This window comes from Eurytemora carolleeae, unplaced genomic scaffold, assembly GCF_000591075.1.
Source record: "Eurytemora carolleeae unplaced genomic scaffold, Eaff_2.0 scaffold1269, whole genome shotgun sequence".
NCBI classification, from domain to species: Eukaryota; Metazoa; Arthropoda; class Copepoda; order Calanoida; family Temoridae; genus Eurytemora; species Eurytemora carolleeae.
The window spans coordinates 26,120-44,848 of record NW_019397165.1 but is presented as its reverse complement, the minus strand read 5'-3'; the positions used below and the strand labels follow the sequence as shown (position 1 = coordinate 44,848).

Sequence of the window (18,729 nt, the reverse complement as noted above, 5' to 3'; positions counted from 1 at the left end):
TATTCTATATTTAATTTTATTTTGCATAAAATTTACAAATTTACAGGTTTTGTTTAGAATTAAGTAAAAAAATTATTAAAAAAAGTATAAATATTCATTTTTTGATGAACTGTTGAAAATGACATTTCAAAGTCCGCCAGGTTTTAAGTTGTATAAAAAATATTAAGAGCATGTGACTGGGAGTCATTAAGAAGTTAGTTACTTGCACAAAATAACAAAAATACTATAAATATTAAAGAAACCACAACTCTGAAAATATAAATTCTGCTAGTATACAGCAATTTCATTTGTAGGTTTAAAGTTATTGCGATTTTTTCAACCTCTGTTTAGATGCAAATTTTAAATTTTCATAACAGTGAGATTTACATTTTAAAAAATAACTGCACATATATATATATATGAACCAACTTTAAACGGAAAAATAAATAAGTAGCTTAAGACCTGGCTGGCCTTATGATTAACATGTAATCTGAATACTAATTTTTTATCAAAATGACATTTTCCCTGTTCTCCACAGCCTCTGCTCTCCCTCTTGGATCTCCAAGTTGAATGTGCAAGATTGAGATCATCCTGGCGCTAAAGTATTAGCCTTCTTTAATCTTCCTCCAACTTACACCTTAATAGCATACTTATATTGTTAGGTAGAAAATCTGTTCTTAACTTCTTAGTTCTTTATATGTTATAACAAAAAATTGGAAAAAAATAATAAAAAATTAAATATAAGAGTTAAGAGTTCGCTTTTAATTGGTAATAATCTTACTTCATGTTGTGTCTATAAGGAGCATATTGTTTAAAACGACAAACCGAAGAATGTAGCTTTCATGCAAATTCAGAGTTGCAACATTAAACTTGGATCGTAAAATAATCAATTTAATTTCAAACATATCATTCAAGATATTAAAAACAATTGTCATCAATAATTTTTTGACGCATTTGTATATATCTGATATTTTATAATATTTTTTAATTTTTTTATGATCTGAGAGTTACTTTTGAAAAAATTTATTTCTGTTTCGAGCATTTCTGATAATGAAGACAACATTTTTATATTTTTCAGAATTGTTAAAAAACCTGAGCCAGCGAAATATTATTTTTTTTTAAATCAAAAATATTATGTAATATTCATTTTATACAAATGTGTGGAAAAATTATCGACTTCTATTGTTTGTAATATCTTGAATGATATGTTTAGAATTAAACAGATTATTTTACGATTCAAGTTGAATGATGCAATTTTTCAGAATTTGTATGGACACTACCTTCTTCGGTATGCGTCATTTTTAACAATTTTCTTCATTTAGACGCAACATTTAGAAGTAAGATCAGTAGCGATCAAAATCACTTATTTTTCGCTGTAAGCCTATACCCCTTTAATTTTTTTGCAAACTCTCCCTTTAAATCACATACTTCTGAGGCTTTGATTTTGATGATATCCCTTAAAAATTAATTAGGAATAATACAAATATTTCTTTACAGAAAACATACGAGCCGAATCCTTTCATGCCTTGGATTAAAGAAAAAAGCTTTTAAAATCCTTTTGTTTATCGAATGTTTATTGTAAATAAAATCACTAGAAAATTTTTAAGTTGACATTATGTAAATCTTTCATAGTCTTCGATTTGAGTTCAATATTACAGAAAGAGGTTTTATGCTTCCTAAATGAGCAACTTATATGACTTGATCAAAAATAATTTACTCGTCTTAAATGGAGTGACTGGCAATGTATGGTGGTTGAACTGAGTATGCAGTGTAATAGTCATTTTAAAAAAAGTTTTTGAGATATATAAAATGTTTCCACGATGTAAAATTACTGAGTTTGAGTGCAAAGATGACATTCAAAATCATGAATTGGATGGGTACGTGTTCAGAATCAGTGTTATTAAATAACGCCGATAAAAAATGAAGTAAAATTTATAAAGTAAATTAATTAGATGTTTAGGAACATATTTCCAAAAGAGGTTTGTTAAAATATTAATGTTAGAATCAATTATTCCGTTAGAATCATATCACTAAATTTCTTATTTTCTATGAATTTATTCACAGAGTTTTATAAATGCTTCTAATGTTGTCATTTCAATAAAAATTTCAAAAAATCTTCAGAAAACCTTTGTGAATATTGCGAGATTATAGAAACTAATAATTGAAAAAGATTACTTATTTTGGATGATAAGTTTCTTTTATTTTCTCAATCTGTTCCTTTTCAAGTAATAAGTTCACTGTAAAATTCTGTCTACAATTTTTATTGTTTTTATTTAATAATTAAAAAAAATATATAAACATACCCACCCAAGTTCATGAATTTGAACATCTACTTTGCGCTGGTTCTTGGTAACGTTATATATATGTCTCAAATGAATCCTAAAATTTTATTCCACAATACTAAATATTCAGATCCAACCACCATCCATTGCTGGTATTTCCTTAAACAAAATTATCTCAGGATTACCAGTGGTGTCCTTAATATATGAATACAAACTACAAAGTGCTTCTTATTCATGTTCTTTTCCCCATTAATGCCTAAAAGTTAACCATTCACCCTTAACCATGATCACAATCCAAATATATATATAAAATACATATATATTACGCTTATTTTTTAATTAACAATTAACAATATACAAATGTACACTCCTAGACTGTATAAAGCACAAATGTACTGAATATACCTACAGTACACCCCCTTCGGTTTGGTATTACTTACACACACTCTTTTAGTACAGACACACACACATGACGTTTCTAGCCCCTAATCTCAACATTTTGAATGTGTCGGATAAAGGTTTTAAATTGTTTAGAAAAAGATTTTTCAAATTTTCAGCTTAGTTTCATTATTTTCAACAAATCTGTGTTGATTACAATTGCTTTACAAAAGGCGAATGTACAACAAAACTGAAAAATACTCTGCCCATGCAAAATCAGACTTATGAACGAAAACTTTTTAAAAACTTGTGCCAACTTCATTTAAGTATTTAACCTTAAAGTTCTAATAACCTGCAGTAAATCCTTGAGAATGCAACTTCTGTTGTATCTTTAAGTCCTGCTTCCAACTGCAAACAATACATTCAGGGCACAACAGTGACATAAGGGGGGAATTAAAAACCACTAAAATTTATAATCATCAATTTTTTTGTGGCATGCACTTTAAAGAATTTAGTTTTGCCTGTCACGTCTAATCCAACAAAATTGTATTTCAAATCAAATCAAATCAAATCAAATCAAATCAAATCATGGGTTTTAGGGAAAGCTTTAGGCTCCATTCATCAGCCCAGAGTTAATAGCCACTAGATGGTTTAAAACAAGTGTTTAGGATCTAGATCCGGATCAGTTGAATCCACAATATTTTGGTATCCTGGATCCAGATCTGCAAAAATATGGGGATCCACGGATCCGGATCCAAGTGGCAAAATATCAACCAAAAACTGCAAAAAAAAAATTTACTCTCAAAACCAAAAACCGAACTATTAAATAAGATTTTAAAAAATTTCCTGATTTTGTAATAGTTGATCAAGGTTTAACATAAAAATAAGCGATAAAAATATGATCAAAAATTTGAAAATTTTGCTTTGTTAAAAAAATTCCGTAAATTTTGAAGAAATAACCTGGATCTGGATCCAGATCCTGATTTGGCTCCAGATCCAATTTTTTCCAGTACGAATCCAGGATCCTGATCCGCATCTAAATTAATTGGATCCTAAGCACTGTTTGAAACTGTTATAAACAATGCTTAATGTTAGAGATCACAAGGTAAAGTAATTAGCTGTAAATCACTCAATAAATTTTAAGTCACAGACTTAGAGAATAAGAGAAAAAATTAAACTTTTACCTGTCTCTTACAGTTGTTGCTGTGATTGCTGGGTTTTCCATTCCCAAGTATTCAAAAATCTTTTTCTGCTCCACTGCCATCTGAATATGTTAATTTTACTCATTAAGCTTGAGCTTTACAAAAGTTAGGAAAAAAGTGTTTAAATGTTTGCAATGCTAATATCAATATAAATATTAAGAAATTGTGCCTTCCATTTTCCTTCCAATTTAACTTTCCTTTAAATTTTCCTTTCCTTCTACTGTACTTTTGTTTCCCTTTTCACCTATTCCTCTCCTTTTACTTCCCTTTCCGCACCATTTTTTTCTGTTCCATTATTTCCTCTTCCCTTCCCCTACCAACTTCCTTATTTAAAGTTGCAGGGGATGTAAAAAAATTTTTAGTATCCCTAAACACAAATATTCACAATGGTACCCTTGAAATGTTAATCAGATCAATGATATGGAAGGTATCGATCATTATTTTAAGTTTAAATTGACAATTTCCAAATTTTTCCTACAGGATAAAAGTGTGTCATTTTTCAGTCATCCCACAATTGTGAATAATCAATTCTCTAAATATTCAACAATTTTAAGGGTACAGTTGTGATTCAATCACCATCTTTGCATAGAGTCGTTTTAAATTTTTCTTAATGTTTCACTTGCAGTCATTTAAACAGTGCTTAGGATCCGGATCTGGATCCGTTGGATCTGCAAAAGCTTGGCTTCCTGGATCCAGATCCAGATTCGAGAAAATATGTTCCACAGATCCAACCAAAAACTTCAAAAAAATAAAATTTTAATCTTAAACCTAAATCTGAACTATTAAAAAATAGAGACTATAAAAAGTTCCTGATTATTGGATGGTGCATCAAGTTTTAGCATAAAAATATGCGAAAAAAAGACCAAAATTGAAATTTTGAAAGTTTGCTTTGTTAAAAAAAATTCAGTAAATTTTGAAACAATAACCTGGATTTGGATATGGATTTGGATCCAGATCCTTTTTTTTTAGGGCGGATCCAGAATCTGGATCCTGATCCGCATCGAAGTTAATTGGATCAAAAGCACTGCATTTAAAGTTAAGACAATATCTAAAACTTAACCATATTTAAACTTGAAATAATGCTTCAATATTCTGTTTATTTTACCTCCATTGTCAGGTTTTCAGAAGGAAACAGAATATTTCCCTTTAAGTATTCAACGGTTGAATCAACCTCTTCATCAAGTTTTGCATCTTTGGGTGCTGAATCAACAATCTCAACTAAGTCTGAATAAGTTGTTAAAATTAATTTAATGGATCACAATGTGACCTGTTGTCGAAACCCTATTTTTTCAGAGGTCAGTATATCATTAAATATCACATTTGGGATCTTGTTTGAAAGTACATTTATGGGCTTGAAAATACACTTTCTGTGTCATTGTGAAGTTTGAAAGTTTGTTGTGTCTGTGTACTACACTTAAGTTATGTGAAGTGCATTTGTGGTGTTACGCGATGTAAATATAAGAAATCAATCTTTAAGAGATAATTTATTTGAAAAAATAAACATTAAACACTCCCTTACACTTAACATTTTGCAATATGGATTTTTCTTCTACTATTTTTACATCATACTTCCAATTGTTTGTTGCTATGCAAAGACTGTCCTGATACGATGTAATTAAAGTAAATGAACACCTGACAATTTTCGCTTTCTGTCTATCTTATATATCCAATGCTCCTTAATAAACATTCATATAATATTACGATATTTTGCATTGCTATAAATATCAAAATCTATTTTTTATATATTTTTTAACTTATGACAAATCAAAAGTGTAAAACAAAAAACAAAAAATTTGACAACTTTTAATTTTCAATATTTTAATTTTCGCTTTAAAGAAACTTAAAATATCTCAGTGCACATTTAAACATTATTCATAATATTGCCAAAAGTCTATTGTTAATTATTGATAAATAATAAAGATGGATAATCTACACTACTATTACACAATTACAGAAAAATACTGGGTTTTCGATAGCCTGCCCCCCCCCCCCAAAAAAAAAAAATGATTAAATAATTTCAAAACATACCCTTAATGCAGGCAGGCTATTTATATGTATGTTCTTAACACAGAAGTATTCCTAAAATTATGACAATTAAAATACTGTTAACATATAAAACCATTTTCAGATGTAAAACAATTTTAAAATTACGGAGAGGAATTATTGATATTAAATAAACAAATATTTTTATATTTTTCAAACATATAAGCAAATATCTTCCAAGTAAAATTTAAAAAATGGAAAAAAATATTTCCACATTTTTACATATTTTTAAAGCTTTTTCACCAAAAATTTTGAGCCAAATACCATCTATGTGTTTTAAAAACTTGCTTGTTAGTCAAGAATCTCATTACTAAGATCAGATCAAAGTTTAAGGTTTTTCAGATCCTTTTTCCCACTATTTTCCCACTTTGTTAATGTTTTCAGATTCATGAATTCATTTTTCTAAGGAATCTGAATGAAATTTTGAATATTAAACATCATTTCTATTTCTTTTAAGGAAAAAAAAAAAAAAAAAAATGTTTTTCCCCTTTTTCCACATTTTTTCATGTTTTTCAAAGCTTTTTTCACCAAAAAGTCTGAGTCAAATACCCGTTCAGATCCCGTTTCCCCCCTAGTTTATGATACTTTCCCACTTTGTTAACATTTTCAGATTTTCTGGATTCATGAATTCATTTTTCTAAGAATTTGAATGAATATCTGCTTGTTACTCATTACTAACATCAGAACAAAGTTTAAAGTGTTAAAGGGTTTTAGATCCCTTTCCCCCCTATGGCATATTGTATATTTATTATATTTATTCTATGTAATTGACTCGGATTTTTTGGTGAAAAAGCTTTAAAAAACATTAAAAAATGTTAAAAATGGGGAAATTTCTTTCCAATTTTTTATTTTACTTGGAAGAAACACGAATGATGCCATTATGCAGAATTTCATTCAGATTTCTCAAAAAATGAAGATAGGAGTCCAAAATGTATTCAAATTGGTCAAAGATACACCTCCCCCCCCTTTCCCGTTTTAGGGACTGTAAGCGTGGCTACAATTGGCCCTCCATTAATATAGTTGAATATCCGATCTACAGACATTTTGGTCTGATCAAGAAAAGTTTGTTATGATGTATGTATAAATATTAAACTGTGCAGTTTCATTTCAGTAATATTTAAACATCATATTACCAAAAATAGTTTATGAATAAATTGATCGTTATTGTGGCAAATGAGTGTAAAGAGTTCAAAAAATGGGTTCAATATAGAAAGGCATACCTGGTGAATATTTGGTACTTTATAATTATAAACCATCGGGCGTCCTAAATCAGATAACATTTTAAAATTAAGGTATTAAAAAAGCTTTTTATAAAGAACTAGGTGAAGGGCCCGGCGTTGCCCGTGGAAAAAAATAGTTTGAAAAAAATTGGATTTTTTTAGCCTTTATCACTCCCAATCGGTCCAGCCGTTTGGCCGGCTATAGGGAACATATATATATATATATATATATGACTCTTGTTTTATTTTACAGGAGAAAAATTTTATATCATTTCAGAGGTGTATCATGTATGAATCTAACCAATCTCAGGACACATTTAAGTATTTTTCCACAAATTATTATGTTTTTAGAATTGGAACTCATATAGTTAAGATTCCTGCAATATACACCTGCGAAATGATTAAAAATTTGTCTCTCTTAATAAGAAGCTGCAATAAATTTGAACAACTTTAAAATTGTTGCAATTTATAAAACAAAACAAAGGTCTTCATCTCATAAAAAGTAGACTTGTTCTACAAATTGTTTTTAAACCATTAAAAAATTGTATGCTAATGTTGAGATAAAAAAAGAACAAATATGATAAAACAATGCTCATCAGTCAATATTATAATTGTTCAAATAATGAAACCTACTAAAAAAAATTCACAACTTCTCCGCCGAGAAAAAATGATAGAAAATGAATTCCAAGAACAATATGTTCTTGGACTGACAAATAATCAATCCATACTTTTTTTTGACATTGCCACCATAGAATTACCGAAAGTTTTTAAAAAAATTGTCTGCGGCCCCCTGTTTGCTTTTTACAAGGCAGCATGTTAGGGATTATTATTTACTGCAATATACATATTAAAAATTATATCTTTATAGATCTTGAATTTAGGAAAGGAAATTTAAAAAAATTGAGGGGGGGATGGGAAATCACAAATTTGTACTATATACACCCCTGAATAATTGCATATCATTACCATGCTCACTGATAACTGGTCAAGGTGGTGATAAATGTCAGTTTGGTATTTTGATGGTATATATGTATATATAGAAAAATGTTATTAAAAGAAGTCTGATCTCCAATGCCCATTCTTAAGAACTCACCATTCTGATCAAATTTAACATTTAGTGTTGACTTCTTTTGTCCCCTCGAAAAACTTGATCACAGCCCGGAACCACACAGATAACTACAATAAACGATGTCTATATTTTAATTGGACAATAAGTTTTTCCAGTTAAGGGTTACCCTAATACAGTAACAAAGTGAAAGGACACATAAAAGAGTAAATTTATTGAGTAGTATCTACTTAAGAAATAAAAGAGCATGTTTTGTGCGCTAATCAGTGCTTAGGATCCGAACCCATAGGATTTTTGCTTCCTGGATCCAGATCCGCAAAAATAAACAGATTAACGGATCCAGATCCAAGGGGCAAAATATCAACCAAAAACTGAAAGAAAAAAAATGTACTTTCATACCCCAAATCTGAACTATTAAAAAAGAGAGATTACAAAAATTACCTGATTTCTGACTGGTTGATCAAGTTTTAACATAAAAATAAGCAAAAAAATAAGACCAAAAATTTAAAATTTTTGCATTGTTAAAAAAATTCCGTAAATTTTGAAGAAATAACCTGGATCTGAATCTGGATCCATTTTATTCCCAGTGCGGATCCAGGTTCCTGATTTGGTTCCGCATCAAAATTAATTGGATCCTAAGCACTGACCCTCACTTAACCTGAAAGTAATAAATTAACTTAATGAAATGGCCATACTTTTAAGTTCATACCGACAGGGGGTTATTGCAAAAAGTCCTTTCTAGAAACTGTGTTGTAAACCAATATTTTTGCATTCAAGTCCAGGGGTGTTTTGCAATACAGTTTTTACTTCAACCCCCAACACTACTCCACCCCCGATGAATTTTATTTATTGGTTTTGTGCATTGAATTCAGAAAAAGAAATAATTTTGGTAAAATATATCAGTGAAAAAAAATTGCCTTTCTGTTAATCTTTACATTTTTCCGTCAAATTATCTAAAATTATTTCCCTGAATACATTACACTTGTGTTCATCACAGTAATATTTATATTCTAAAAAATGTATGTGGATCAACCATGGCGCAACTAGTTGGGGTGCCCAACTTTACATTACATTTTGATAATAAGATCATATTTTGCTGACAGTTGGGATATTAACCCTATTCCCGCTATTACATAACTCAAAAAGTATTGGTCTGAGGCTGTTGAAATTTTCTGACTTTTCTTACATACCCAAAGCCCTCCCTTTAGGCCTAAAACTGGGCTTTAATACTAACTTTCTGAGTCCTCAGGCACACTGCCTGAATGACTGCTTTTGCCTGTAACAAACTAAATCTTTGTTTTGACCCACTTTCCCTTATCAGATTTTGATAAAATTTAGCTTTTTGGAAAGCCTATGACATAAGGAAACGGATTGCACAAGTTTTGTGAAAAAAAATTGCAAATTTTTTGCAAACAACCTGTCAAAGGAAATTTGCACATTTTTAGTTTTTCTTGATTAAAAATCAGGTTAATTAAAATTTTGCAAAATTTTTTGCATATTTGAAATGGCATGGTCAAGGGCTTTTTAAAAATGTATAATTTGTCATTTTTTGGACAAATTTTTTTTGTAAACATTTTTCCTATAAAACTGGATTTTGCAATAAAAAATTCAATTTTCGCAAATTTGCAAATTTTTTTGCAGATTCTAAAAGTAGAGCACAAGAGCTTTCTAATGATGTATCATTCGTCATATTTGGACATAAAACGGGGGGTCAAATTGACCCCCCCCCAGCATATCCTGGTTTTCAAGTACCCCAGCAGGGATAGGGTTAAGAGAATAGTGCTTAAACTGCAAGACCATTTCCTGTAGCTAATTGGGTGAAAATTAATACTACTGCTCATTTTCAACATTTTCTAATATTTATTTATAGTTAATATCTGATATATCACAAGAAACGAGAAATATGAAACTGGATTCTTTTCCTTAAACTTGATTTAGGAACAGTAAAACAAAAACAATGCTGTTCCAAAATTGTAAATCTGTAGAAAACTTTAAACTCCGGATAGTTAAATTTTCCTTTTATAAATCCATATTTTGGGAGACACCCTGTACAAAATGACTAGCTACGGCGGATAAAAATGCACTTAATTCTTCTTATTTAAAAATCACATTCACAAGCAAAGTCTAAATAGAAAATGATAATTCTATAATGAACGTTTATCTTTCACCTTTTACGTAAAAAGACAAAAATACTCTGGACAAAGTTTCAACCAACATATAAAAGTTCTGGAATATTCGTTTTAGTCCTCAAACACTTCAGAGTTTCCTAACTCTTGATATTTTCCTTCAGTTTCTTATCTCTTGATATTATCCTCCAGAGTTTTTAAACTCTTGACAATATCTTCCAAAGTTTTTTTCTCTTGATAAAATACTGCAGAGTTTCTCAACTCTTGACAATATCCTGCAGAGTTTCTCAACTCTTGATATTATCCTTCAGTTTCTTATCTCTTGATATTATCCTTCAGTTGCTTATCTCTTGATATTATCCTCCAGAGTTTCTCAACTTTTGACAATATCCTTCAAAGTTTTTTTTCTCTTGATAAAATACTGCAGAGTTTCTCAACTCTTGACTATATCCTGCAGAGTTTCTCAACTCTAGATTTTATCCTTCAGAGTTTCTTAACCCCCTCAACTTCCTTAATTTCCTGAACTGACAGAGTTCTTGGACTTTTCTTGACATTCTGTAGAGAGTTCTAGACCTTACTAATGGTTCTTAAAGAGTTTATGGACAGTCTAGGATATCTTCAGAAAGTTTCAAATGAAGAATGTTTTAGTTTTCACTTTATAGTTTTTAATTTTCGCAATAATCAATATGTTCAATTGTACTTGATATTGGAGTCAAATCTCCTCTAAACATAATTGTTAAAATCTTTTGAGTGTTTAAAGCGCTTAAAGAAATAAATTAATACGGAGGATACTCTTAGAGGTTCTCTGAGGTTTTTTTTGGTCCTAAGATGTTCTAGGAGGTTTAAGATTGGATTTCCGAGAACTGTTTTTAATCGAAGTTTCCTTGTTTGATTTATCTCCATGTATGTACTGCTTTGATGTCGATCCGAAAATTGGAATTTCTTGTCAATATGAAGGATTGGTCTAATTTCTCCTCTCCAGCTGTGACCTCTGTTAGCTGTCGATAAGGCTAAACTCAGCTCTGCGTGGGATAGTCTAGCCTCGCTCTGGGACGGAGTTAATGATCATCAACTTGAGTGTCAAGCCAACGTCTTACTGCCTCCAAAGTTTGCCTCGGCATGATCTCATTCTTACTCTGATGTTGCTTCCTGTGCTTATAAACAGTCCGGGCCAAGAAAAATTTATAGCAGGTTCTGCAGACCACATAATCATTATGATTATCAGAGGTTTTTCGGGCAACCACAAAGCTTCCCTCTTTCGACTTAAGGGTCTGAATATTGTGCTGAAAGTTTCCCTTATGACAGAGTCTGCTCTTCAGTCTCGACTGTTCTTTTGGACAGCTTGTGTCAAGAATCCTTTGAACATGAGGTTCATCATGATGAGCCTTGACTTGATACCAAAGTGATTTATAGCCACCTAAGTAGAATTTGCAGAAGGCTTCCTTGGAACCATTAGTTTCACCAATAACCACTATTTCTCACTTTCCGCATCTCTTTCCACTTCTCTTTTCTACACTGAACGAGGCCTTCTTTTTCTTTTTCTCCAGCTCCGGTTCGGATTCTGAATCACGGTCGCTGGACGAATAATCACTGGACAAGTCCCTCTTCGGAAGACAAGATAAGATAAGCTTCACTGATCTACCAGCAGTAGTGCTGGACAAACAATCACTTAGCCTCTTGTTCATATTCTGAATCACTGGAAAACATAAGCTTTGTAACCAGCATCGGAGACGAACAATCACTGGACTCCGGCTCCAGTTCAGATTCACTGGAGGAAGAACAAGCACTGGACGACTTCATATTCTTAATTTACTTCTTTTTCTGCAGCTCCAGTTCAGCTTCTGATCTTACTGATTTATCAGCAATACCGTTGGAGGAAGAACAAGCACTGGATGACTTCATATTCTTCTGTTTCTTCTTTTTCTGCGACTCCAGTTCAGATTCTGATTTAACTGATTTATCAGCAATACCACTGGAGGAAGAACAAGCACTGGACGACTTCATATTCTTCTTTTTCATCTTTTTCAGCGACTCCAGTTCAGATTCTGATCTAACTGAGGCTCAGGATCAGTGGAATCTGGGTATATTCAAATCTCACGGATCTACCAGCAGCACCGTTATTTTTCGCCGAGAGGTGCAGCTATGAGGTCCTACAGATCCTCTGAGGTTTGTCAGATTCAAGGTTATTCTCGCACTCATTCATCTTCCAGGTTTCAGTTTAACGTTAATTATCAGTTGTGGGGTGTAGCTCCGAGATCGCCAGATCTGAGATCCGTCTGGCTGTCAGTTGGGTCCCAGGTTTCGGTTTAACTAAGCATAAAGAAGTAGTGATGAAGAAGAGATTCTAGAAAAATTAATTAAGCGTAACTAAGTGAAAATTTTGATAGTGAAAACCTTTAAATCCAATTTTCGATTTTAATTAAGAAGATAGTAGAGATTCTTAAAATACTATTAGAGAGTAATTAATTTATAGTCTCTGGCAGTCTATTCATGTACAAATTTCTTGACCTCAGTATAGATAAGATAGATATAAATTCCATTGACATAGAATAAAGTCGGCACGTCTTCCCATGGCATCCTGTTAATCTTATTAAATCTTTTTTACCGTTATTCTTTCCATTGGGAATTGCAAATCTGAGATCTGCCAAAATAGAGATCCACCTGTCAGCAATCGAGCGATTCCCTATCTCATACAGCTCCAGTGATCAGGATTAGTTGGTTTCTCGTCTAACGTTTTCCTCAAGCTATTTAGCCACAATTCACTCCTCAGGTTTGAGAAAGTTGAAATGTTAAGGCAATAGGAATAAATTGAAAATTAGGAGAGTTAGTTAGGATATTTGGAGTTTTAATGCTTTGAAATATCGAAATGGGTAAAATAAAGTACAAGCAAGTATTGACAAAAGTCAGCAAAAATAGGAGATATTTTTGCTTCAGGAGCTTCAAAACTGACAAATATTGGCATAAGTCAGCAAAAATAGGAAATATTTTTATTTTAGGAGTTTAAAATGGAAAAAATACTGACAAATATTGACATGAGTCAACAAAAATAAAAAAATATTTTTACTTAAAGGGTTTTGAATGGAGTAAATACTGACAAATGTTGGCATAAGATAATCTCAAAAAGTTGCAAGAGTTTCCAGACACACAGCTTGATTTAGACCGGAAATGGTCAGGAGACTGGGGTCAAGAAATGTTAGATTTTGAGGAGACTTCTTGGCAGGGACAAGGAGGACTCCTTTGTGGTCTAAGAGCTTGGTAGTGATAGGTAGGTAAGTTAAATTAGAAAAGAACAAAATTTGGAGAGCATAGAAAATGATCAATTCTTGATCTTGAGTGATCATTTTTATTAAATGGGACATGACTGAAAATTCTACTGTCTGGATAGAAATGTCTGAAAATGTCAACAATAAACCCGGTTTCACACCATGAAGAGAGGATTTTAGAGTTTGTGACATTGGGGATCTGTACCATGTTTTTAATATCCAAGTTAAAATTATTTGTAGCAGTTATTGCATTTGCATCAGTTACCATGTTGAGGTCGCCACCTATTAGAAATTCATGATTACCAAAACTTAGAATGTCTCTCTTTAGGTTCACCATGAAGTCAGGGTCTTGAGAAACAGTAGGACCGTATACTGAACCAACCAAGAAGATTGAGTCGCGAAAAGATATTTTCAAGATCAAATAATTCTCCAGACTACACTTCACAACATCTAATATCTTGTAAGGTAATTGAGACTTAATCAATATTGCTACGCCACGACTAGCCTTAGTAGAGTTGGTGTATGTATCATAAGATCCATATTAGAGGAATTCTAACCTTTTTCTAAGAATATTATCCCCTTCCGAACCTAGCCTAACGTCTTGAAGTAAGATTATCTCTACCTTCTTGTCTCATATTGATTCTAACTTCTGCTCAAATCTATTAAGATTGTTACTCAATTGAAAACGTGTTGATAATTTCCAAGAGTTAACGTTCTGTGATAGAAAATGTATGCCATTTAGATCGTTAAATATCGTCATTACTGGTAGCGATGAGTACTATGTCCGGTATTAATGCGTTTATAGGTAGAAACGTATAAAGGAAGAGAATATTTTTCTTGTAGATGAAGAAAGAAAACGTTTGTAATATAGAAAATTAAAACGTAACTTATTATCGAGTTTCTTTTAAAATTTTTAAATTTTTCATTAATTGTGTTTGAGCAAAGTAGACACATGCACACAAGTTTTAGGCTAAATAAATGAGGAGGATTAAAAAAGACACAAGAAACCTGATCCGAATCAACTATTTGAAATAAAGATTTAAAATGTATAATAATTTTAAAGGCTTCAATATATGTTGAGATAAATATACTGTCAAATTTGATACACTGTCGACCGTGATCTATTAAGGTTTCACTGATACTAAAATGTGATTTTAAACTTGTTTCAGTCTGTACCGTGACAGAACTGGTTCCTGGAGTGCGTATATGTTCACATAATTTTCCCGCGTACACAACACATGCAGAGAAGAAAATATACCCTGATGTGTGGCTGAGACTGATGGAGAGATTGGCCCAGACGCACGAAAATATGAGACATTTTTAATCCAGAGAGAGCCAGGGAACATAAGATGGACAGATGAGATTGCAATTAGCAATATTATGTTAAAAAATACTCTGATGGTTGGTAATAGTAAGCCGTTTCTCACAATAAAAATTATGAAAACTTTTTTATCATCGACCTGTTTTACTGATTGAAAAAAAGGCTTAGCTTTCAACATTAAAATCATTAAGATAGATGATGGGAATTTTAAGAATATGATCTTATTTTGGTAACTTTTAAATATAAATTCTTTACTTATTCCAGATTCAAAAAAAATGAATTTGTTAGATTTGTTCATAGAATTAATGACTGTAATCTTTAATTGTAAAATGTTTGTAACATTATGCTTGTGATTCTCCGAGTCCATCAAATCTATTCCTGGTTGGTGTAGTAGCTCTAGGTGTTCCTGGTTGTGGTCCCGAAGGTACACCATTCTTCGCAGGTTGGAATGAGTTGCTCAGAGGGTCAATATTACTACTAGGAATGTTCTTATAATATTCTTTGGAATCAAGGAAATTAAACGAGACATCTTCTAGGATAGATTTACAAGGTTGTCTTTTTTGGCTGAATTTATCAATGTCTGAAGGGTTCAAGGGGAAGCTCAAAGTTTCGATATATTCCCATCTATCATTTGAAGATGTGCGGGAGGATATTACCAATTTATTGTTTGAGGCAGAAGGTCTTATCAAGATTTGAGAATTTCTAAATTTGTTAGCTTTATTGTAACCCTTCCTGATTTCCTTTATGTGAGAGTACAGTATGAAGGCCATTCTACAACTACTTTCTTTGAGGCAGCCCTAAGAGCTTTTTCGATTGATTTTTTATTTATCCTTGTCCGCAGCGATAATACCTTCAGGAGTATTGCCGTCACGTATCGATTTCGTGTTAATGGTGATTGAGCTCCCAGTAAGGAGATCCGGAGAGACGTTCAGCTTGTTTTTTAAGGTTTTTTTTAACGTTTTCTCTGGCCGTATTTGTATTTTCAATTTTACCACCAATTAGAGAATCTTCAACTGGCATGCCAAGAATTTTAACAGTGCGCTGAGATTTTTTCCATTTCTTTTTTAAGTTTATCGCAATGTTGTGCATATTTCAATGTCTGGTTAGATTCTCTAATTTTGCAGTTATCATTAACTACTAGGTCGACGGTACCGAAATCCTCAAAAATTAAATGGCTCAAAAAGATTACAATTTGGTACAGAGCGCTAAAGGCTTCGCGATTAGGATTTTTATCATCAATAATTAGCCTTTCATTATTTCAACAACTTTTTTGTAAACTTCATTTCGGGAATCGGTACGAGGTTCCGGCGATTTAAGACTGCTCGCATCGTCGTCTAAACGCATAGCTTTTCCAAGTGGACTAACTTTTTCTCCCTCTTTTTCAAGAGGGCGTTTCTTGCCGTTATCGTTTGGTTGCGAGTTCGTGTTTGAAATAGATTCGTTGGGTGCCCTGGTGTCGTTGGTTTCTTCTGGCATTGCACTGGTGGCACTTAAAATTCCCAGTGTGGGGGTTAGAAAGCGAAGAATAGAAGGTTAGGAAACCCCATCTTGAGGGGGATCTCTTTTTTTGTTACTGTGCTTCCCCGCCATACTTTCCCGTCAATATAGAAAAGAAAATAAGGGAGGTAAAGGGAAAAAGGAAAGACTAATAGAGTTTTATATGGGGGGATTGTTTATAAGTATGAGTGTGCTTACTTTATTTGCTGTGATTTGCAGTACAGTGTACACACTAACACTACAAAGCCAGAGCTAGTTCACTAGGTGTTTCTCGCTTGAGATACTGATATGAACTGAAGAGATACTGATATGAACTGAAATTTTCTATACACAACATTGATGCTTCAAGCCATGCATGGGTCAAAGCACTCCATTCAAAAAATGGCATCACAAGGCTTTCATGGATCTAAGTTAATAACGTGGCCTGCACAGACTAGAGAACCAATGTGCAGTACTTTTGGCACAAGATTTCTACGTCCAGTTGATAATTTGACTCCAAAGGTAACCTTAGACAAACTGTAGGATAAGATAAGATAAGATAAAGTTTAGTGCTAAAATACATTTATCTCTGTACAGTATGAGCTTCCAATTAAAAAATTGATGATTATATTAACAAGTACAAAGCAATTAGGTAGAAAATAGCTCTTGATTGTTTAAATAATTTTTTCCACCTAATTTCAATAATGATAACAAAACATTTCAATTAAATAGATTTAAGGAGAACTATTTGAGATCAGGGTGCGATTTTATTTTATGCAAAATAGATTATACATTTATAAGAATAACTAGAGCTTAAAGTAAGTTTCTGACATGTACAAAACAAATATCAAATAATATTAAAACATATCTAATCAGTTTTACATGAATAGCAATTCGGTTTACAACACATTGTAATGTAATTTTCAAAAAGAGAATTTAGTAGTCTATTTTTAAACATATTTAGAGAGGTGCTTCTTTTATTGTCAAGAGACAGGTTATTCCACATCTTAAGAAGAGAGCTTGATGGTAAATACTGTGATGAGCACATTTGAGAATGTCAAGTTGATAGTTAAAAGATCTTTCAAAGTTTCCAAGCTTTTTAAAAATGTTTTCTAAAGATGCAGGAAGAAGTTTTATGTGTATATTTATACATAAATATAGCTTGGTTAAAGTCAACTAGAGTCTAAAACTAAAGAAAAAAAAGTTTTGACTTAAATTTTAAGTTCACTTCTGACTTAATTTAAACCTGAACTTTAACCGTGAGGTTAAGTATTTAACCCTGTGGTTAAATATTTAACACGCCTATATGGATGAGTTAAAATTAAACACAGGGTTAAAATCTTGAAATCCCGCAATCCCTATTTGTCTATCATCATTCAGCAGTAGGCAGCATTCAACTAATTACGATATATTTAAAAGTAAAAACCTTGATTTGGTAAATTTCACGTTTTAGATTATTTAATGTTTGCACATAAACCCAAAATACGGTTTTAACTGGAAATATGTTTTGTTTTCCGTTACGTATAAAGTTTTAAATTTTAAAAAACAGCTGATTACCGATAGTTACATAATAATTCACCGTAAATCCTTTTCTCTTGATTGGTTCAGATTTTTCCCAGGAAATTAAAATTTAATATTTAAAAAGTTTAATATTTAAGTAGCTACTCATTATTTCACAGAACTTTAAACCTCAAATTTTAAATTTGCGCATTCTTTAGTTTTAGACTCAGATCATCAATCTTTAGAATCTTATACTTAAGGAAAAGAGGATCACTATGAGATGATGAGATGTGGCTTTTGAGTTATCAATTAATTCTATTGCTCGCTTCTGTAAAATGTGAATTTGTTTCATTTCTGAACATTTGTTTCTTCCCCAGGCTGAAATTCCATATTCTATAAATGATCGACATAAAGAGTTGTAGATGCTTAATTTAATAATTACTAGGAAGAATATTTTTAACACTTGACAAAGCAAAAACTGCACTGGATGCTTTGCTTTTAACTGAATTAAGATTTTCGTCTAAATGAACACCTACAAACTTAAAAGATTCATATTGCATCCAGTTCCTACTCTTTCTACATCTTTGTTATCTATTTCAAGTTTATGAGAGGTAATACTTACATCTTCTTTTTTACTTAGTAAGAGAATATATTTGGATCTAGCTGCATTCAAAATCAGTTTGTTTGCTTTAAACCAATCTTTTATTTTAGAGAGCTCAAAATTTGTCAAATCATTTAAGTTGTGTAAGCTTTAATGCAGCATAGTCAACACCTCCAACAGAGATTAATAATCTGAACGTCCTCTAGGGATTGGTGCCGTCTTTGAGTATGACAAGTGGAAAGATCAAGGAAAAATGTAAGAGAGTTCCTATG

At 31.8% G+C, this 18,729-nt stretch overlaps 1 protein-coding gene and 1 long non-coding RNA gene across 2 annotated transcripts; both read right to left on the bottom strand.

Moving 5' to 3' along the window:
* Nucleotides 1-233: 233 nt before the first annotated feature.
* Nucleotides 234-3,677, bottom strand: LOC111712444 (uncharacterized). The gene is made up of 3 exons (XR_002767462.1): nt 3,600-3,677; nt 2,992-3,047; nt 234-616 (listed from the first exon to the last, which is right to left on the bottom strand). It is a non-coding gene; the product is annotated as an uncharacterized LOC111712444 (long non-coding RNA).
* Nucleotides 3,678-3,819: 142 nt separating this feature from the next.
* Nucleotides 3,820-8,282, bottom strand: LOC111712441 (uncharacterized). Its single transcript, XM_023487043.1, has 6 exons — nt 8,198-8,282; nt 7,105-7,148; nt 5,870-5,920; nt 5,474-5,516; nt 4,947-5,065; nt 3,820-3,903 (listed from the first exon to the last, which is right to left on the bottom strand). Exons 2-6 carry the CDS (start codon nt 7,138-7,140, stop codon nt 3,820-3,822), a joined length of 333 nt encoding a protein of 110 aa, XP_023342811.1. The 5' UTR covers nt 7,141-7,148; nt 8,198-8,282.
* Nucleotides 8,283-18,729: the final 10,447 nt, after the last annotated feature.

Excerpts from the sequence above, each read along its gene's own strand:
- LOC111712441 (XM_023487043.1), bottom strand. The coding sequence starts at position 7,140 with ATGGTTTATAATTATAAAGTACCAAATATTCACCAG. Across the intron at positions 5,921-7,104 it reads AAGTACCAAATATTCACCAG|GAATACTTCTGTGTTAAGAA; the intron begins GTATGCCTTTCT and ends TCATAATTTTAG. Across the intron at positions 3,904-4,946 it reads CTGAAAACCTGACAATGGAG|ATGGCAGTGGAGCAGAAAAA; the intron begins GTAAAATAAACA and ends TAACATATTCAG.